The sequence below is a fragment of the Pholcus phalangioides genome, unplaced genomic scaffold, assembly GCF_987345545.1.
Source record: "Pholcus phalangioides strain wild (caught in Gottingen) unplaced genomic scaffold, Ppha-v1.0 ptg000022l_1, whole genome shotgun sequence".
Classification (NCBI taxonomy): Eukaryota; Metazoa; Arthropoda; class Arachnida; order Araneae; family Pholcidae; genus Pholcus; species Pholcus phalangioides.
Window position 1 is genome coordinate 24503344 of NW_028301615.1, and position 18707 is coordinate 24522050.

General features: G+C 37.5%; 2 protein-coding genes across 5 annotated transcripts in view; one reads left to right on the forward strand and one right to left on the reverse strand.

Annotated features, from left to right (window-relative positions):
• Positions 1–11705, forward strand: part of LOC149070045 (sodium- and chloride-dependent glycine transporter 1-like) — a 52995-nt gene extending 41290 nt beyond the window's left edge. For all 3 annotated transcript variants that reach the window (XM_089250232.1, XM_089250234.1, XM_089250235.1), the window contains exons 12-13: positions 7578–7846; positions 9040–11705. In XM_089250232.1, the coding sequence (XP_089106358.1) occupies positions 7578–7846; positions 9040–9264 (494 nt within the window). In that variant the 3' untranslated portion in view covers positions 9265–11705. The remainder of the gene's footprint in view (positions 1–7577; positions 7847–9039) is intronic.
• Positions 11706–13872: 2167 nt separating this feature from the next.
• LOC149070046 (kelch-like protein 8) overlaps positions 13873–18707 on the reverse strand; it is a 42281-nt gene continuing 37446 nt past the window's right edge. For both annotated transcript variants that reach the window (XM_089249738.1, XM_089249739.1), the window contains exons 6-9: positions 18454–18622; positions 17460–17619; positions 16771–16972; positions 13873–14435 (exon numbers count right to left, since the gene is read on the reverse strand). In XM_089249738.1, coding sequence (XP_089105864.1) covers positions 14303–14435; positions 16771–16972; positions 17460–17619; positions 18454–18622 — 664 coding nt within the window. In that variant the 3' untranslated portion in view covers positions 13873–14302. The remainder of the gene's footprint in view (positions 14436–16770; positions 16973–17459; positions 17620–18453; positions 18623–18707) is intronic.

Sequence of the window (18707 nt, forward strand, 5' to 3'; positions counted from 1 at the left end):
TCTAGTCTAATTTTCAATTTTCATGACCACACACTCCTCTAATTGGCCACCTTTTGCTATAACCTGTGTCTCTAAAGACCCATTCATATGAGTTAAGTAATTAGTAGTTAGCCATTTTAAGTCATCAAGTACTCAAAGATCTCTGAATGTAAGTAATCAAGTAGTGAGTAATCATTGGACAATACAAGGCCACACCCACTGACGCATGGGCATGCACATTAAATCACTTATTAAATATACCTGTGTGAACAGCCCTTAACATTTACATACATTTTAAAGTACTTGAAGAAAATTTAGTTCCTAAATTAAAGTAATTTAGTTCCCCACATAAACGCCTTAAGTCCCGCTCTGTCACTCTTTTATTCACATGCTTTCCCATGGTCTAGGTTAGTGATGGGCAAACAAACGTGTCCCAGTAGAAAAGTATTGAAACACTCAACACAATATTGTTAGTGTAAATAACAACAGTAAAATATGTCGGTGTAAATAATGTCTGATAGATGGCAGCACCTATAACATATGTTATACTCTAATCAGTGTACTGTTTGTTCTCATTCCTCTTGTAACCGTCCTTGTATGTGTTGTGTAGTTTGTAGTAATGTGTGTTTCTGTAATAAAACCATATATCGTAATTGATCCACGGACTCATCCTAATAGGTTATGGGCCCAGCGCATAAGATTATTTTTGTGACTACAAACTCGCGAGTTCCGATGTTTTTTTAACGATCTTTCTCGCGCTGATTAGTTTTCTCTCCAACATGGCGACCGCTGAAGAATACGAAGCCTTGAGGCGGGAATTGGAAACTCTGAGGCTTTCGATGTCGACGACTTCCAGGACTGTGACAACCAGTTTTTCCGTAGGCACGTTGCCTGAATCGAAACATCTCGAAGGTCTGAAAAATTTCACCGATTGGAAATTCGCCATGAAGAACTTCCTCATTGACTGCGGTTTGTGGAGTTGTATTGTGCCGGGAACCGAACCAATCGACAACGCATTGGATCGCCGAGCTCTCGCGAAAATCAACTTATCTCTCAAGCCTGCGACTGCAACGATCACGCGGAAATGTGAAACTGCCAAGCAAGCAGGGGACTTGCTCAATGACACCTTCGAAGATAAAGGTATTGTTCGTGTGGTAGGCCTGTATCAGTCTTCTGGACATTCGTTTTCACGATTGCCGTACAGTAGACTAATACCTGAATAAATTCACGATCGTCGCGGAACAGCTCGAAAACGTCGGCAAGCCGTTGGACGACCACGTCATCAGTGGTTTCATTCTCGCGAAATTACTGGACTATTACAAGCCTCTCGTCCTGGGTATTCGCGGATCTGGACAAGAAATCACGACTTCATTCGTGAAAAGCCTGTTGCTGGAAGACGTAACTGAAGTTCCGAAACCGCCATCGAATTCCGTGTTTTTCGTGAAAAAGCAACCTGCCAGTGCTACAAAAGGAATCAGTTGCTTTAATTGCAATGAGCGCGGACACAAGTCTACGACCTGCTCGAAACCAAAAAAGAAAAATTGCTGGAAAACTGAATCTAAGTGTTCTGCTAATGCAGTTTGCTCTGAAAAAGAAATTGCTTCTGGGGCAACTGTTTCTTCTGTATTTTCTGCCGCGGGTTTCTCTGACAAACATGAATGGTTCATAGACTCTGGTGCATCAACTCATCTCAGTTGTTCATTGCCAATTTCACACGATGTATCGTCCAAAGAAGAGATCCGTCTAGCCAATGGTGAAAAATTACCAGTCACAGGGCACCGAGACGTCGCCATAGTGCTCAGCTCTTCAAAAACACTGCATGCTAAAGATGTCAAGTCTGTGCCTACACTCACGCTGAATTTGTTAAGTGTTAGCAAACTTGTACACAGTCAGCCTAAGCTATCAGTCATCTTTGATGAGACCGGTTGCAGGATACTAAAAGAGAAACCCATGGTTGACAGTTTATCTGTTTTGGCAACTGCAACAGAGGTGAATGGACTGTATCGTCTTGATAATGAAACAAACTTTGTTTGTACCACTTCAATGAAGCAAGACACCTGTCAGTTATGGCACAGGAGACTGGGTCACCTTAATTTTCGTTCCCTAAGAGAGCTGCAAAAGTCACTTTATTTCAAATGTGATTTAAAATCTGATTTTGAGGATTGTGATGTTTGTGTTCATGCAAAATCACACCGTCAATCCTTTTCAAAATCAAGCAAGACACGTGCAGGAAATCTTCTGGAACTTGTTCACTCAGATCTTTGTGGCCCCATGCAAATCTCATCAAAAGGTGGAGCTCGTTATTTTCTTATTTTTATTGATGATTTCTCTCGCAAATGCTTTGTATACTTCCTGAAGTCTAAAGATCAAGTTTTTGACAAATTCGTTGAATTCAAGACATTTGTCGAAAATCAGATGGAAAGAAAAATCAAAGTCTTACGTTCTGACAATGGTGGAGAATATGTCTCTGAGAAAATGGAAAGTTTTCTGAAAGATGCTGGAATATTGCATCAGCGAACTGTACCACATACACCCGAGCAGAATGGAGTAGCTGAACGCCTCAACCGCACTTTGATGGAAGCTGCTCGTGCAATGCTTTTCAACTCTAATTTGGACATTGTGTTTTGGGCCGAAGCTGTCTTGACAGCTACCTACATTCGCAACCGATGTCCTACACAAGCTCTAAAAAAACGCATTCCCCAAGAACTGTGGTCTGGACGAAAACCTAGCATATTGCATCTTCACATTTTTGGATGTAGAGCCATGGTTCATATCCCCCAGTGTAACAGAAAGAAGCTGGATCCTAAAGCTTGGGATGGTATCTTTCTTGGCTACAGCGATGAAACCAAGGGTTATCGCATTTACAACCCCCAAACAGAAGAGGTGCAAATTGTTAAAGATGTGAAGTTTTTTGAAGACCAGTTTCCATTTGGCAAAATGGATTCACCGAGCCATGATCCATTTCCGTCGCCTGAAAATGCTGCTGATACAGTTTTCAACCGTTACTATCTCTGAGCCTTCTCTAGAGACTGAAACATCATTGGAAAACAGTTCAGAACAGTCTTCTGCTTCCCATACTGTGAGGACACCTGACGTTTTGCCAAATGTTCCGATTAGATCTGATCGCTATCCTCAACGTACACGACAACAAAACATTCGTATCTTCAATGATGATTTTGTATCCTTCCAAGCTTCATTGTGTGAAAGTACACCTGAATCATTGACTGAAGCTCTGAACAGCCAGGATGCTGAACATTGGAAAAGGGCCATTGACGAGGAACTGAAATCGCATGCTGATAATCAAACATGGATTCCAGCTGAACTTCCTCCAGGTCGGAAAGCCATTTCCATGAAATGGGTATTCAAGATTAAGCAGACTGCTGATGGTTCTATTGAACGGTACAAAGCCCGTTTGGTTGCTCGTGGATGCTGCCAAAGCTATGGCCTTGATTATGATGAAACCTTCTCGCCGGTCATCCGAACAACCTCGATCAGACTTTTGCTTGCCCTTGCTGCTAAATATGACTGGGATGTTCATCACATGGATGTTGTGACAGCCTTCCTCCATCCGAAGTTGGATGAAGACCTGTATGTCAAGCTTCCATCTGGATCCATTTGTCGTCTTTTGAAATCTATGGTTTGAAGCAAGCCAGTCGTTCATGGTATATGTTACTACATGATGTTCTTCTCGACCTTGAGTTCACTCCTTCCGAATATGATTCTTGTGTGTACTTCAAGATCGAAGGGGGGAAAACAATCATTGTGGGAATATATGTGGATGACATTCTAATTTTCAGTGATGATAAATCTGCTACTGATGATCTCAAAGCTGCCCTTGTCAAAAAGTTTAAGATGAAAGACCTTGGTGAAGTGAACCATTGTTTAGGTATGAGGATCACTCGTGATCGAAAGAACAGAAAAATTTTCATTGATCAAGAAAAATATCTGAAAGATCTTCTCGTCCGTTTTGGCATGTCTGATTGTCATGGTGTTGCCACTCCTCTTGAAGTAGGATTTAGTCTATCCAAGAATGATGAACCGAAGACAGAATCTGAAAAGGAAGAGATGTCCAATGTACCTTACAGAGAATTAGTTGGCTCTCTCATCTTCGCTGCATATTCAACGAGGCCTGATATAGCTTTTGCTGTTGGTCATCTAAGTCAAGTTCAACAAAAATCCTGGGAAAGCTCACTGGACTGCACTGAAGCGTGTTCTTCGATACATCAAGTCAACTGTTTCCATGAAAATGATGTATGAAGCTGATCACTCTGAGCTTTCTGCATATGCTGATGCAGATTGGGGAAATTGTTTGGACACCAGAAGGTCCATATCTGGATATGCATTCATGATGTCAGGAGGAGCTGTCACCTGGATGTCAAAACAGCAACACTCCGTAGCTCTCAGTTCAACCGAAGCTGAATATATGTCTTTTAGTTCAGCAGCTCAGGAATGTGCCTGGTTGAGAGGAATAATGTGTGAGCTGAAATTGAAAGGACATCAGAAATCCACTGTGATTTATTGTGACAATCAATCTGCAATAAAATCTGCCGAGAACCCAAAATTCCGTGCTCGCACCAAACATATTGATGTAAGGCATCATCATATTAGATCCAAGATCAGAGAAGGGGTCATACTCCTTGAATATGTCCAGAGTCAAGATATGATTGCAGACATACTTACGAAAGGACTGCCCAGACCAGCTCATCAAAAGCTTTGCAAAGAACTGGGACTTGTCACCTGATTTCCACTAAGATAATTCAGACAGACTGAATTAAAGGGGGGTGTTAGTGTAAATAACAACAGTAAAATATGTCGGTGTAAATAATGTCTGATAGATGGCAGCACCTATAACATATGTTATACTCTGATCAGTGTACTGTTTGTTCTCATTCCTCTTGTAACCGTCCTTGTATGTGTTGTGTAGTTTGTAGTAATGTGTGTTTCTGTAATAAAACCATATATCGTAATTGATCCACGTACTCATATCTAGGCGACCATATTTCCTTCATAAAAATATGGGTAATATGAAATCGTGATCACTATCTGATATTGCAAATAATTGCCAAAAAAATTATCAAATACAAGTCAAGTTGTTAATTATAGCCAAAAAATTGTGAAAGGCAAGTGAAGTTGCCAACTAGTGCTAAAATTGTTGAAAACTTGCCATTGGCAGGAAGTAGGAAGCTTCCACAAGATGCAATTGGGGAAAATTTACAATTCGCCAAACAAAACATAGGTTTGATAAATATGTGAGGATTAATATGTTTATATCACATGATAATTGTTACTAAGTCACGGGAAATAAAATCTTAATTCTTGATTTCAAAACACCTCCCCCCCCCCCCCCCAAGTAAGCGTTATTAAAAATTAGAGAAAATGGAGGAAAACTTTATAAAACAGGAAAGCTGTAACATCCATAAAATTAAGGAAATGTCCTGTGAGATACAGGTTATATGGCCACTTTATATCTACAAGTTTCTGGCCCATGAGCAACAGTAATACCACATATCTGGCCTGTGGACTGAAAAGTTTGCATACCACTGGTCTAGGTCAGGGGTCGGCAACCTGCGGCTCTTTGGATGTGAAGCTGCTGCTCTTTAGTTCCATACGCAAATATTATTTATTTTATCAAAAAAAAAAAACATTTAAAAATCTCTCAGCCACTTGTACTCGTTTTTCATCACACCCCTCCCCCGTGACATGCGTCGTCAGTCCATCAGAAGCTCTCGAATGACGCTGTCGTCGGATGTTTCTATGTAGGTTTTAATTCGCTTTCGACGCAAGACAATTTGGCGTCTTCACCAGTGTTTTGGCTGTGACGTATAGTTTGTTGTTTCAAGTAAAAAAGTTAGAAGCGAATTATCTTCCCAAAGTTGTGTGTGTGTATATAAATATAAATAAAATAATAAAAAAACCGAAGTAAAGGTAGGTAACATAATAAGTATTATATTTTTAAAATACATATTATACATATTTTTTGATAAATTATATTTCATTATGCCCAGCTTCTCGTATGTGGGTCTAAAAATTTTGTGGTTCTTTAAAAACTGAAATTTTGTAAATTGTAAATTTTGACTCTTCCACTCAAAAGGTTGCCGACCCCTGGTCTAGGTCACTCTTTTGGTTATTCACATACTTACACATGAGGTCACTTTTGCTCACTGACATGCTTGCTAAATCTTTTGGTCACTCGGACTGGTCCTTGATTCCGTGGGCAGAGGGGATTTATGTTGGTCTATATAAATTGTCACCCTTCTCCCATTCTATTAATTTTCTTTGCCATTCATCCATCAAATTTGCAGCTTGTCTGAACTCTTAACTCTCTGCCATGGGCTGTTTACAAGGCAGCAAGCTCGCTAAACCACCCCCCCCCCCCACGAACCCGTAAATATGCCACTGTGTATAGGTATGCATTCATATTACTTGGTTTATCTATTCAATGAAAGATCATGTTTATTTTTCTTTGAATAGCAATTTTTTGGCACTAGTGAAAAGTTGAAAACTTAATAGTAAAAACAAGAGTTTTCAAATTAAATATCTGGAAATTTACAGCATTACAGTAATTTTGATCTAAAAGCTGTTTTGTTACCACACTAGCTGTTTTGAGAATGAAATCACGAGTTATTTTCCTTGCTATTTGCATTTGAATTTTTTTATCAACATGATTATGATTAGTTTTCCCATAACATTTTCCTTCCTCTCCCCTTCTTTTTTCATCAGTTGGAGGCATATTTTTTAAAAATTTCGGTGGTTGTTGTAGCACTAATTATCGTTTCATAGGTTTCTAATTTTTCTCTATGAACTCCACCATCAAAATATGTGAGCTTTAAGAACTGAAACTATTTCAGTTGAATTAATTTTCTGCATTAATGATGTGATTAATCATGTGGCCCATTTTCTAACTTTCAGTCACAGTGTATCTTTCTTGAGTGAAAAATATGGTGCGAAATACCATTTTATATATATATATATATATATATATATATATATCCAGTTGTGATTACGAATTTCAAGCGCTTAACATAAATATTACAGTAACAAGATGTGGATGTGAACACAATTTCACCAATAAACGCGTATAATGTTTACACACATTGTTTGAGAACCCCTGAGCTAACCCTTTCTTTCTGCAAGCCCTTCAAATCTCAAACTTTCTTCACCCATGCGAGTCTCTTTCCCCTAATCAACATTTATCTGTGGCTCCCCACAGCAGTTTAACGAAGAATCTGTTCAGAAAACCCTTTGTTAGGGGCACTGGGGTTGGTGGCGCATAGTTAGACCCCAGAGTTAGCTCCATTTTGGCACTTCTGAGTCAAGTCCACTTTCTTGTTAAAAAAAGAAATATTTCCTTTTGGTGCTAGACAGAAATGTTCTATTGTTTCTCAATATCTAATACCATTGTAGCATTAGGGCAAGAAAGCTACAAAGAAGGGCGGGGGGGGGGGGGGTGACCAGCTTGGCCCAATTGGAGAAAAAGTGGAACTCTGGCCCCTTCTTGCTGCTAGTCCTTTATTTTCATTGTATTATTTTTGAGTCAGAAAGTTGCATGGTTCAAGATTTTAAATATTTATATATTGTCTGTATTATTCGTTTGACAGGTGCTGATCGTTTCATGCAAGACATCCAATTGATGATCAAGAGAGTCCCGCCGTTCTGGTGGAAATTGTGTTGGTGTTTCATCACTCCAGCAACTATCATGTGCTTGCTTATTTTCCTTGTAATCAACCATAAGCCCGTAAAGTATGATAATTATGTATATCCTACTTGGTCTGTGCTCCTGGGGTGGTTGATGTGCCTCTGCTCTATTGCACCTATTCCTATTGTAGCTATCATTCAGCTGTGCATGGCTAAAGGAACCTTCATGGAGGTAAGAATATATTTTTTATGCTTTCTATTCAGTTATGGGTTATTTCAGAGTGTGGGAAATGCTTGAAAAGGGAGTCGTGTGATTCTAAAGTCATGCATTTTTGCAATGAGATGGTTAAATAAAACTTGTTGAGATTTGATTCATATTTTAATTATTTTTGGAAAGATACAAATTGACCATTTATTATCAAAAAAAGTGGAAGTTTTTCCAAATTAAAGTAAGAGATACTCAAATTTTTTTTAATGATTAAAGAGGAAAAATAGTTGGAACTTCCTCAAGAAAAATCCATCTTTTGTTCCTTAGAAAGTCGTTGTTAGGAGCGAAAATAGTGTAGCCTCATACAGGGTGAAGCTTCGGACCAGGAAAATAGTGTAACCTCATACAGGGTGAAGCTTCGGACAGAAAAAAATTGACAACATATGTACATGGCCCTAGAAACGATTTTTTTTTTTGTGCTTTTCATGTGTTATTTTTTTTTTTGTATCTGTGAAGGTGACATTTGGTGAAAACCGGCGTGATTACAATTTTACCTATCAATTGGTGATAAAACCTGATTGCTACAAGAATTGTAGCTGGTCCAGAAAATTTGCCCCAACATTTTGCCTGAATGATGCCAAGTAGGTGTGAATATGGTGAGTGACCATATAAGTGAGTGTGAGCTTTTGAGCGAGTCTTTCATATGGACTGAATTGCTCATTCAGTTGATAACTTACCTACTCACTTGGTCACTTAATCACATGCTTACTCTGTCATTTATACTGGCACTCACTTGTGCACAGTCACTCACTTGTCCCTAATCCAGGACAACATGTCAAGGTTAAGTTTCCATAAACAAATTGTAGCAAGTTGAGCTCTAAAGCAGGGCTTGACAAATCCAAAAAAAATATTTAGGCGCCAGCCAAATTTTTTAGGAGCCAAGGTTTTCCCACCTCCACGAGAAAAACCAACCAGAATCAGTCCCCCTGACTTATGACTCCTTTGTCCTGTCAGTAAAATTCACTGACATAAATTCTGAAATTTTTCTCTCTCCTCAGATTCCAATTTGATCTATACATAAATTTTAGGATGCCAATTCTATTTTTTTAGTTGCCTTGTGATTTGCTGAGCCTTGCTCTATAGCTTATTGATGTAAGCATCCTGTCTCCAATGTATATTTTCAGATTTAAACTAATTGTAATGTTTTATTTGTTTAGAGACTTGTCTCCTGTTTGCGACCATCACCAGAATGGGGCCCTGCTCTGGAAGAGCACAGAATACAATACAAGAAAAGCTTAGCAACTGTTTCCAGCCATTTCAAACAATTAGAGATTGCTGGAATTGACAATAATCAAATGACAAGCATTGTTGTGAATTCAGATGTGGAACCAGTGGCATCCAGGAGTGATAAGGCTCCTCTTAATTCTGAGAGTTGTGTCTAGTCCTTTTTCCCATTTGGCAAGCACTTATGATGGTGAATCAGCGAAGAAACAACAAATCAAATGAATGGATGGATGAATAGATGACATCCAGTTTATTGGATGAGATTTCGTTCAGGTTATGAGCTGGTATATAATCGTTTCTTAGAGAAACAACCTTTCGCACCAAGTGTACATAATTTGATAGATTCTGAGCTTGAGTTGAACTCTTTTTATTTTATTTGACGATTATGTTTCCTTCTCATTTTTTTCACTCCACTTTTATATGTTTTATTTGATCATCACGAGCTTTTATATGACCATGAGCCCTACAATCATTTTTTTAATCGATAACACAATGGTTATGAAGACAATTTTTTTTTTAATCTGTGCATTTATTTCAAATTAAGTGATCATGAAAGAATTGAGCATAAAAAGTGGGAATTTTTCTAATTCTGAAACCAAATTATGTTTCAGAAGTTTTAGATGTATTTAAAAAGAGGATTTTTTTCATCCTCCATTGTGTAACATTTGAAAACAGTTGTCCAAAAAAGAAAAAGCATATGCTGCGAAGAAGAGATCTTGATTACAACTGCGGTAGTTCTCTCAATCTGTTCGTCACTTTTGGCCAGTAGTCTCGTTTCTTTTCTAGCTATTTTGCAAGGGAATAAAAGTTTCCGTTCATTGATTTTTTTTTTTTTAAATTCATATAAAATTATCATAAAGAGATTCTCTCATCTCAAGAAAATAGTGTATTTTAATGCCTTAATACAGGGGTCTTTAACATTTCAGAGTCCCCCCCCCCCCAAAAAAAAAAAAAAAAAAAAAAAATTCAGTGATGCCAGAGAGCCAACATACTGTGGTATCTAGATTCACAGATTGTTGTCTTTACAGGTGGGCCCAACACTGGGTCCAAGTCTCTGAATTGGAGGGGGAGGGTATACTATTAGAGCAAATTTTATTCTATGAATTTTCATTAATTCTGAAAATTTTCCACAAATTTTTTTTTCATTTTACATGAATTTTAATTCTGAAAATATTTTCAACAATTACGGGAATAATTTCTCTCAATATTTATAGGTGCTGATGCTTCAGATCGTTCAGCCTTGTGAAAAACTTATGAGGATGAATGTATAATAAATTTACTCTTTTATTAAACCTGATTCTTCTGATTTTTTTTTTTTGTATGTTTATAGACAAACCCCTAAAAATCTCAAATTGTGACTTTGCATAAATTTAAAATCCCTAAAGAAAATCTCCATCCTTGCAATTCCAGGTTGATCCAAGTTTCCTGATGAGAAATACTGGAAATTGTCAATTAGTGTTAAATCTGCCAAAAAAATGTAAAGTATTACTGCAAATCATAGTGGATTAAAATAAATTCTATGAAGTTTAAAATTATTAATATGAATAAAAACATTCACATAATCATAGTCTAACTATTATACCATAATTTATAAGTTGGCAGAATAATTTAAACCCTTGATTTCAGTGAAGAATAAAAATTCAAGCGGCTCTATTGGAAATGCTGGTCCTGCATTCGGGTGACCAAAACCATGGAGGAAAGCAGACCTTAGTCTTTCTATGCAATGGCTGATTATTTTCTCCCCCCTGTATTTGTCTCGTTTTCTTTGGCAGAAAAATATTTTTCATGTGACAAACTACAGATTTTTTCCCTTCAGGAAATTGGCACCTATGAATATTTATAAAATAATTTCGTTGAATAATGCTCTGAAATTTTTCTAAATGTAATGACAAAGTAAACTTTCTTTTTCTAGAATTTGTATGAATTCCGTAACTTGCAAGCTTTTTTTGTCGATGGGCCATCGTAAAAACTTTGAGGGCCACGTGTGTGTTGGAGACCCTTGCCTTTTTATGCCATCCACATACATTTCATTTACTTAAGCTTCGATTTCATTTCTTGATCATTCAGATAATCATGTTTTTTTTTGTCATTTTGGATCAGTATTCACGTATACACTGTCTTAGGGATCATGTGTTTGGTCTTGGGTGGAGCTGTGATATTTTATTACAGTATTTTTTTTAGAATTTCTGTAATATGTATATGCCCTCTTCTAGAATTTTTTTTTTCCTCTTCCTGATGGGATGATGCATATTTAGGTCTGGTTGTAGATGTATTTCATTCATGTTTTGAATTAGTGTCTTTTTTTTTGTATTTCCATTAGCGAGATTTATATCGATGTGAATTTTGTGCAAGCCATGGTATTAAATTACAGAAACATAATTCTAGGCTTTTTTTGGTCTTTTTCACATGCTTTCTCCTATGTAAATTTAATTAGTTCTGTGTCGGAAAATTGTATTTCCCCTCTTTTTATCTTTTACTTGGATGATTTGGAAGTAGATTTCCACGTTTATTTTCATTTCTATAATTACATTGCACATGTTGAGTGATGTATATAGTTTTCCTGATTGTGTGGAGAACAATAAAGATAGAACATGCCAAATTCTTTGGTTTTTGTATTATTGAGTGTAAAATTTTCATGTATTGGATGTGGTGTAACACGTTATCAGTCCAGCATTTCACTAACTAGTAGATAGAGATGTGAAATTCTTGCTAATAATCTTTTGGAGAATATTTGAGAATGTTCTCTGGAGGGTTACAATAACTTCACGTTAAATATTTGATCTTGTAGCATTTCATAAATATTTTTTATAGATATTCACAAGTTTTGGAATAAATTTTAAAAGCCAATAACTAACAGTAAGTTTATTACATAAGTAAAAGGAAGCTTTATTTTATATTTTAAGGTAAAACAATCAAATTTAAAATAAGATAAACTTTCCTGATACTGAGGTATAACAAAAATGGCAGTCCCCCCCAAGATAAACGATTGCTATCGCAGGGGTCCCCCCACGCGGAGGGGTTAGTGCACCAATCTCTTCGTGAGTATAAAAAAGGCTAAATGCCAAATGCTGCCGTTCAGAATCGGCAATAAATTATAGATCCGTGTCTAATAAACCCTTGTGTGTAGAAAATGTGTGACAATGATCTAGCTCAAATAATTAAAACAAGTCAAGACCGACCACATATTTGCCTCAGTAATGTATTTAAAATAGAATGTTTTTTTCCATACTTGGTTTTCTGGACAACTACTGGCACGCTCTCCTTCCCTCTCAACTGGCGGTTTTTGAGTACGTTGCACGATGGTAGCTTGTAGTAGCTGACTCTGCCACGAAACGACTGGAAGAGATCTCGGCAACTGGATAAGTCTGGTGGCGAAGTTATGGAATTCCGCCTGTATTAGCGATATCAGGAACGTTCCACCAGGGCTTGACTTGCAAATTCAACGAGCTGGCACCATGTTTCTTAACATATATAAAATTTTGATGGCTTTGACCAGCAGTGTAAGAATATCCTATAACAATTTGCTGCCATCTTTTTTTTCTAAACTCGTACTATTTGATAGCCCTTAAGAAACATGTGGTGCTGCTATTTATGATTTTTCCTGTTTGTAATTCATTAATGAAGTTCTCAAGTTTCTGGACAGATGGCAGCAAGAGGTGCAGTATTTCAACATGGGCTTAAATTGCATTATAAACACGCTGACCATATTTCTGAAGAACGTATGGGAATTTGAGATCTCAAATATGGGAGAACATGGGCAGTTGCCAATACTGTGAACAAAACTGATTGTGACAGCAATCCAAAGCTGTATTAAAGAACTATTAATACAGCTTTGCAGCAATCTCTGAAAAATTGCTAAATGGCGGGAAATGAATGTCTGGGCATGATGGTGTGAATATATACCGTTCTCCACATGCAAAAGCTTGAATATGTAAATTTTTTTTTAAACCAACTGGTTGGATAACTTATTTTGATAAATGTGTATCCCTTTTTGAAATTTGTAGGAAAATGATTTCCATGGGTGAAAAAAAAATTCAAACATTTCCCACGTTTTTTTTTTTCAAGGACCACACTCACGCTTTTGGCATGAGGACATTATGTGCATTGGCAATCCACGCATCTTTGGTGGGAGGGGGAAATACGTTTTTCCACCCATGCTGAACAATATGCCATTTCTTTTTGAACATTTACATCAAATTCTTCAAGTCTATTTTGAAATTTTAAAAAACAAAGAGCGCTGACTGTATACACAGTGAAACCTCGATATAACAATACTCTGCAGGACTGGACAAATCGTAAAAGAATCTAGGCAGTAAAACAATATTTTAGGTGCAAAAAAAGAAACTTTTACTCAAAGGAGGAGATCCAAAATAAGGTTTCTTTTGACTTTTCGAGGGCATAGTGACACTTTCGTGTTGGCTGATATGCTGCTATAAATTCCAGATATTTTTTTCCGCTCTCAACCTGGAATTTAGTAACTGCACAAAGAGAATTTTAGGCACCAATGCCAGCTTATTGATCGCCATGGCGACCTGGACACCTGCTGTGGAGGGAATAAACATTACATAAAGGGGCAGTATATATAGTTTAAACATTTTATTACATGCATTTCGAAACAAGCCTTAGAATTATAAAGTAGTTGCAAAGGAATGTATCGTTACGTTGCAGCAAGGTTTCACTGTATTAGTCTTGATCACACGATGATGCCATCTCCACTTATGCAAGGATCCCATACTTTTGATTCTTCAACTAATCGATGTCTCAGATTTTCATTTGATGTTTGTTTTTATTTGCATAATATCATTATGAACATTTCCATATAAAAGTTCTAAATACATAACATGACAATAAATATAGCAGAAAAAGGGTTTTGAAGTTGAGTTACATTCGAATTGTTTCCGGGCAAATGCAAAGAATGGTTATGACATATATATTAATAACGCAATGTACATGTGAATGGTATTGCTTGTATGACATTTTTATAAACGAGGACAAAAACACAATATTGATACACAAATGTAAATTTTCACTTCAAAATGACTATGACAATATTTATTATTGTCCTTTGAGCTTTTTTTTTTGTTAGTATCGGTACGAATATGTACAGATTTTATCCTTTGTCACCGACAGTAACAACTACCCCATGCCTATTTAAAAAAATGACGTGTTGCTTGTATTTCGTTCAGCATGGATTTTTCACAGTCCGTCTTTTGCTTCGTTTATCAGTGCTATTGCACTTTCAAGGGCATTGAATTCGTCGACGTCGCAAGGGCACCATGCAACACCGGCTCCTGCACGACAGCTGGCGATACTTGTGGTGTATGACCACCTGACAACAAATAACGACAAATTAATGAGTAAAATTTAGGAAAAAGTTTCAGTAGCGTAAATTTTCATTTTAATATTGAACAATTTTATTGTACAAAGAAATATTTTGTCTCGTGACAGATTTTTCGGCACCTATGCAGTATGCTAATCAGGGTACAGCAATTTTAATTGATTTTTTTTTTAAAAAAAATCATTGATTTGAATCATAAAAATTTTAATTTTTTTTCATAACTTTAATGATATTGAAGTAAAAGTAACCTACTACGGTAAGCATGTTGTGGATATGTGGCAAAATTTATGACTAAAAGAAAGATATTTGGGGCAAATTTTATAGACTTGAACTTTGCAGAAAGAAAGCTGCCCTAAAATTCTAAATTTTGTGCATGGAAAAATATAGGGAGTTGAACTTTCGGCACTTTGTGCTAAACTGCACTAAGCACTTTCAATGTGTCCGCTAAGGTTCCCTTGATTATAAAACAGAAGAACAATTTTTTACATAAAGCCTTTAATTTCTATGCCCTAATTATTGATTCAAAATAATAATAGATGTACCAATATAAATATTGGGCTTTAGACTTTTTTACTTTTCGTATTAAAATTTGGCGTTTGGCAGACATTGATAAGGCAGGTTTTGGTAAAAAAATGAGCAAAGAATGAAAATGTGTAAACTATTAAGCAACATCATGCAAGTCGGAAATACATCCACAAATTGTGCAAGAGGCAATCTTGTCAATAGAATTTGTTTCATTGTTGGTGAATGGCTCTGGTTGTGCATGGAGCGAATTAAGATGTCTGCACACACCACATGTGATATCGAGTTGCCACCATGCATTCACTTTAATAAAGGTGAATAAATGCACTTTTCTCTACGAGATAAATTTTAATCCATGAAGTGTTAATTTGGGCTCAACACCCTTTCATGTTACATAAACACAGATTTTTGGTGTTCATATTTTTTGCTTGTAGTTTATTAATGCTGAATTGAATTTGAGAGATTAGGGGGGGGGGGGAAAGCAGTTAGCTGATATGAAATATGCATTCTTAATGACTAACAAGATTTGTTTTAATAAGCATTCGGTTACTATTAATAAAATTTAAAGAAAAAAAATAAAAAATCTATCATGACTTTTTCATACCCTATTCCAAAAAAGTTTGGGCAACTATTGCAATCTCTATACCAGTGTTTCCCAACCTTTTTTTGCCCCCACCCCCAATGCAATCTATCCCATAGCATCCTATGTTATACACGTAGCTTCTACTGCCCCCCTGAAACATTCCATCTCCCACGGGGGCACTAATGCCCATGTTGGGAATCACTGATCTATACCTTCATTGGACACTACACATGGGGGCACATAACTTTCTTAAGGGCTAAAACATTTCTCTACTTCCACAAAGAAGGCAGTTGAACAGTTTTTACTGCATCTCAAAACCACTTTGATCAGAGATGGCGAAACCCTTTAATAGACCAGACACGATACTCATGAACGGTAATATCTGGACTGTGAGGCAAGTGATCGGAAAAAATCCAAGCAACAGCAGCACAATGTTTCTCATTGCATTTTATAACCACAGTATGTCATTATAGTGGGTCATAAATGCACGTTGCTATCTGATTACTTCTGAGCTGTAGCATATGCACGATTTTCTGGGGGGGGGGGGTGGTCCAATTTTTTTCTTCCCAAGGAATAAGTTTTCTTTCCTTTTTACTGTCAAAATACACCATAATATTGACTCAAGCCCCCCTTCCCGCATACACCCACGCTTCTCAGTGTTTTTAAGGTATATTACCAACATTTTCAATGAAAGATTCCACTGACTGCAGCCTGTGGCAATATAGTTAAAAAACTTGATGGCAGGTGGCAGCACTATACATATAAAGCATTGCGTAGAAACAAACTTCATGTTGGGTTCACAACATGTACCAATTCATTAGAAGTTCCACAGAGGAATGTGGATGAATTGCGTGTGTGGTTTAGTAGTAGTCTTAATATTGAGCCATGCAGCGCTTTCATTCCTTGGTCACATAAAAACTTGCTTTTACTACTGTGATGCCATTTTTATTTCACATTTTAACAAATCTCTGGAGGCAGCCGAGTTTCCACGGGACAATGTGTGGAAAATCAGCTTGCATGATAGAAACTAGGCCTCTTTTGGTCAACTCAAACATTCGGTTGTAGTCGGCTACATCACTTGTGAACAACTTCCATCAGAACTTTATTTTAATGAAAAGATGTGACCAATCAGATTTTTGAGCAAGTTTTGGCCTCCTACCTTTCAAAATTCAATCTTTGGGGGTGACACGAGAACAACCGAAGGATCGAAATTCAACTCACTTATCTTCTACAGCATCATAGCATTCCACCGTCTTTAAGTAATTGGAACCGTTATGTCCTCCCACTGCGTAGATCTTCTTACCAATTTCAGCAATACCAACACCACCTCGACACGTGTGCATCTTTGCGATATAACTCCAGTTATCCTTCTCTGGATCATACCTCTCCACTGAGTTTAGGGGAACATTGTTATCGAAACCACCTGTAATTTAAAAAAAGAAGTTTATTACAGGTCTGGACAAATTGCAAAAGAAATCTAGGCGCTAGAACAATTTTTTAGGAGCCAAAAATTCCCCCCAAAGAAAACAAGTCCAAAATGATGTTTCTTTTGACTTTTCCAGGGCATAGCGACTCTTTCATGTTGGCAGATACTTACCACTCGCTATTAATTCCAAACATTTTGTGCTGTTTTCAGCCATCAATTTAACAGCTGCACAAAGAAGATTTCAGTCGCCATAGCAACCCGGTGCATGGGATTTGTCCAGCCCTGGTTTATTAATATAAAACAGCTACGAATATGAGTCTTCATTTGATAAAAAAATCGTGCGTCTTGACATTATTAAATGGTATTCTTTATTATTACAGTCATGCTTAACTGGTTGGGGATGGCCATCTAGAAAATCATTCTTTATTATTACAGTCATGCTTAACTGGTTGGGGATGGCCATCTAGAAAATCATAACGCTCACCTACGACATAGATGTGTCCGTCCAAAACAGCCGCACCAGCACCTGCTCGACACTGATTCATCGGCGATATAAAGGTCCATTTGTTGAGAAATGGATTATATACTTCACATGTGCTCAGAGACACTGGACCACTGTTGCCACCAAAAGCATACAATAAACCCTGTGAATAAAAATTCATGAGAAAATAGGTATTACATACAATGTTTGTCTATAAGAGCTAGTATCTAGACGGTAGATGAATTAGATATCTCGATGGTAACATGGACCAGGTTCTGCACGGGGCGTTAAAGTTAAGTACATGTGATGATGGAGGGAAGGACGAACTCACAGTGGGCAGTCAAACAATCAGTATGGAAAGTGTCTTGATCTAGTTTGGCCACTAATCTAGGAAAACGATGACGGAAATGCAACATTTGTGAAGTATACCAGACAGCAGCTGCCGGGGGTGGGGCGGCAAGGAGCTTATGTTGCTTCTTGCAACAGAGCCTGGGTGTCTCACAGTTTCTTCAGACAGAAGCTGTGAGCCAAAAAATGTCTCCAAGAGTGTCACAGATCTAGTATGTCAGGATTTTCAGCATTGGTTTTATCGTGTCTTGGATTTTGGTCATCAACGGCAGAACTCATTGTCAGTTGTAAACACATTTTCTGCTTATTTCTCATACATGTACATCAGCATCACTGTTGTCAAGTTTTTTCCCCATTTAGCAGAACTCGTATGTTTGCCAGTTGCTATACTGTGACACTGCTTTCTCTTCATAGTTATGTTCGACCGCCCACAGCGGGTTTACTTCGATTGAGTTCCAAAGTGTCTCTGGATACCCATGTGTACCTACGAGCATAATTCATGTCATCGTAATATCAGGCTAGTCACCAAGCGTTTTTTATGCACACTTCATGTGTTGCGAGATTCACATGAGCAGGAGAAAAAAAAAAGTCATCAATAAGTAGCCTACTTGAAAATTTGATTAGTGTTTGAGACAGCACAAATTCGTACCTTGAACTCTGCAACTGCAACGCCTCCTCTGGCACTATTCATCGGTGCGACGGTGCTCCAGAGATTTGAGCTGATGTCGTAACGTTCCACAACAGAGTAGAAAACGCTGTCATCCAATCCTCCGATGGCGTAAATGGGTCCCCCAAGACAGCACAAACCCAAGCCTCGCCTAAGAAAATACAAATTGTGTGGTCAATTGATGCACGGTGCAAACTGAATCAAAACAAGACAGTCTGAATGCATGGACTCGATAA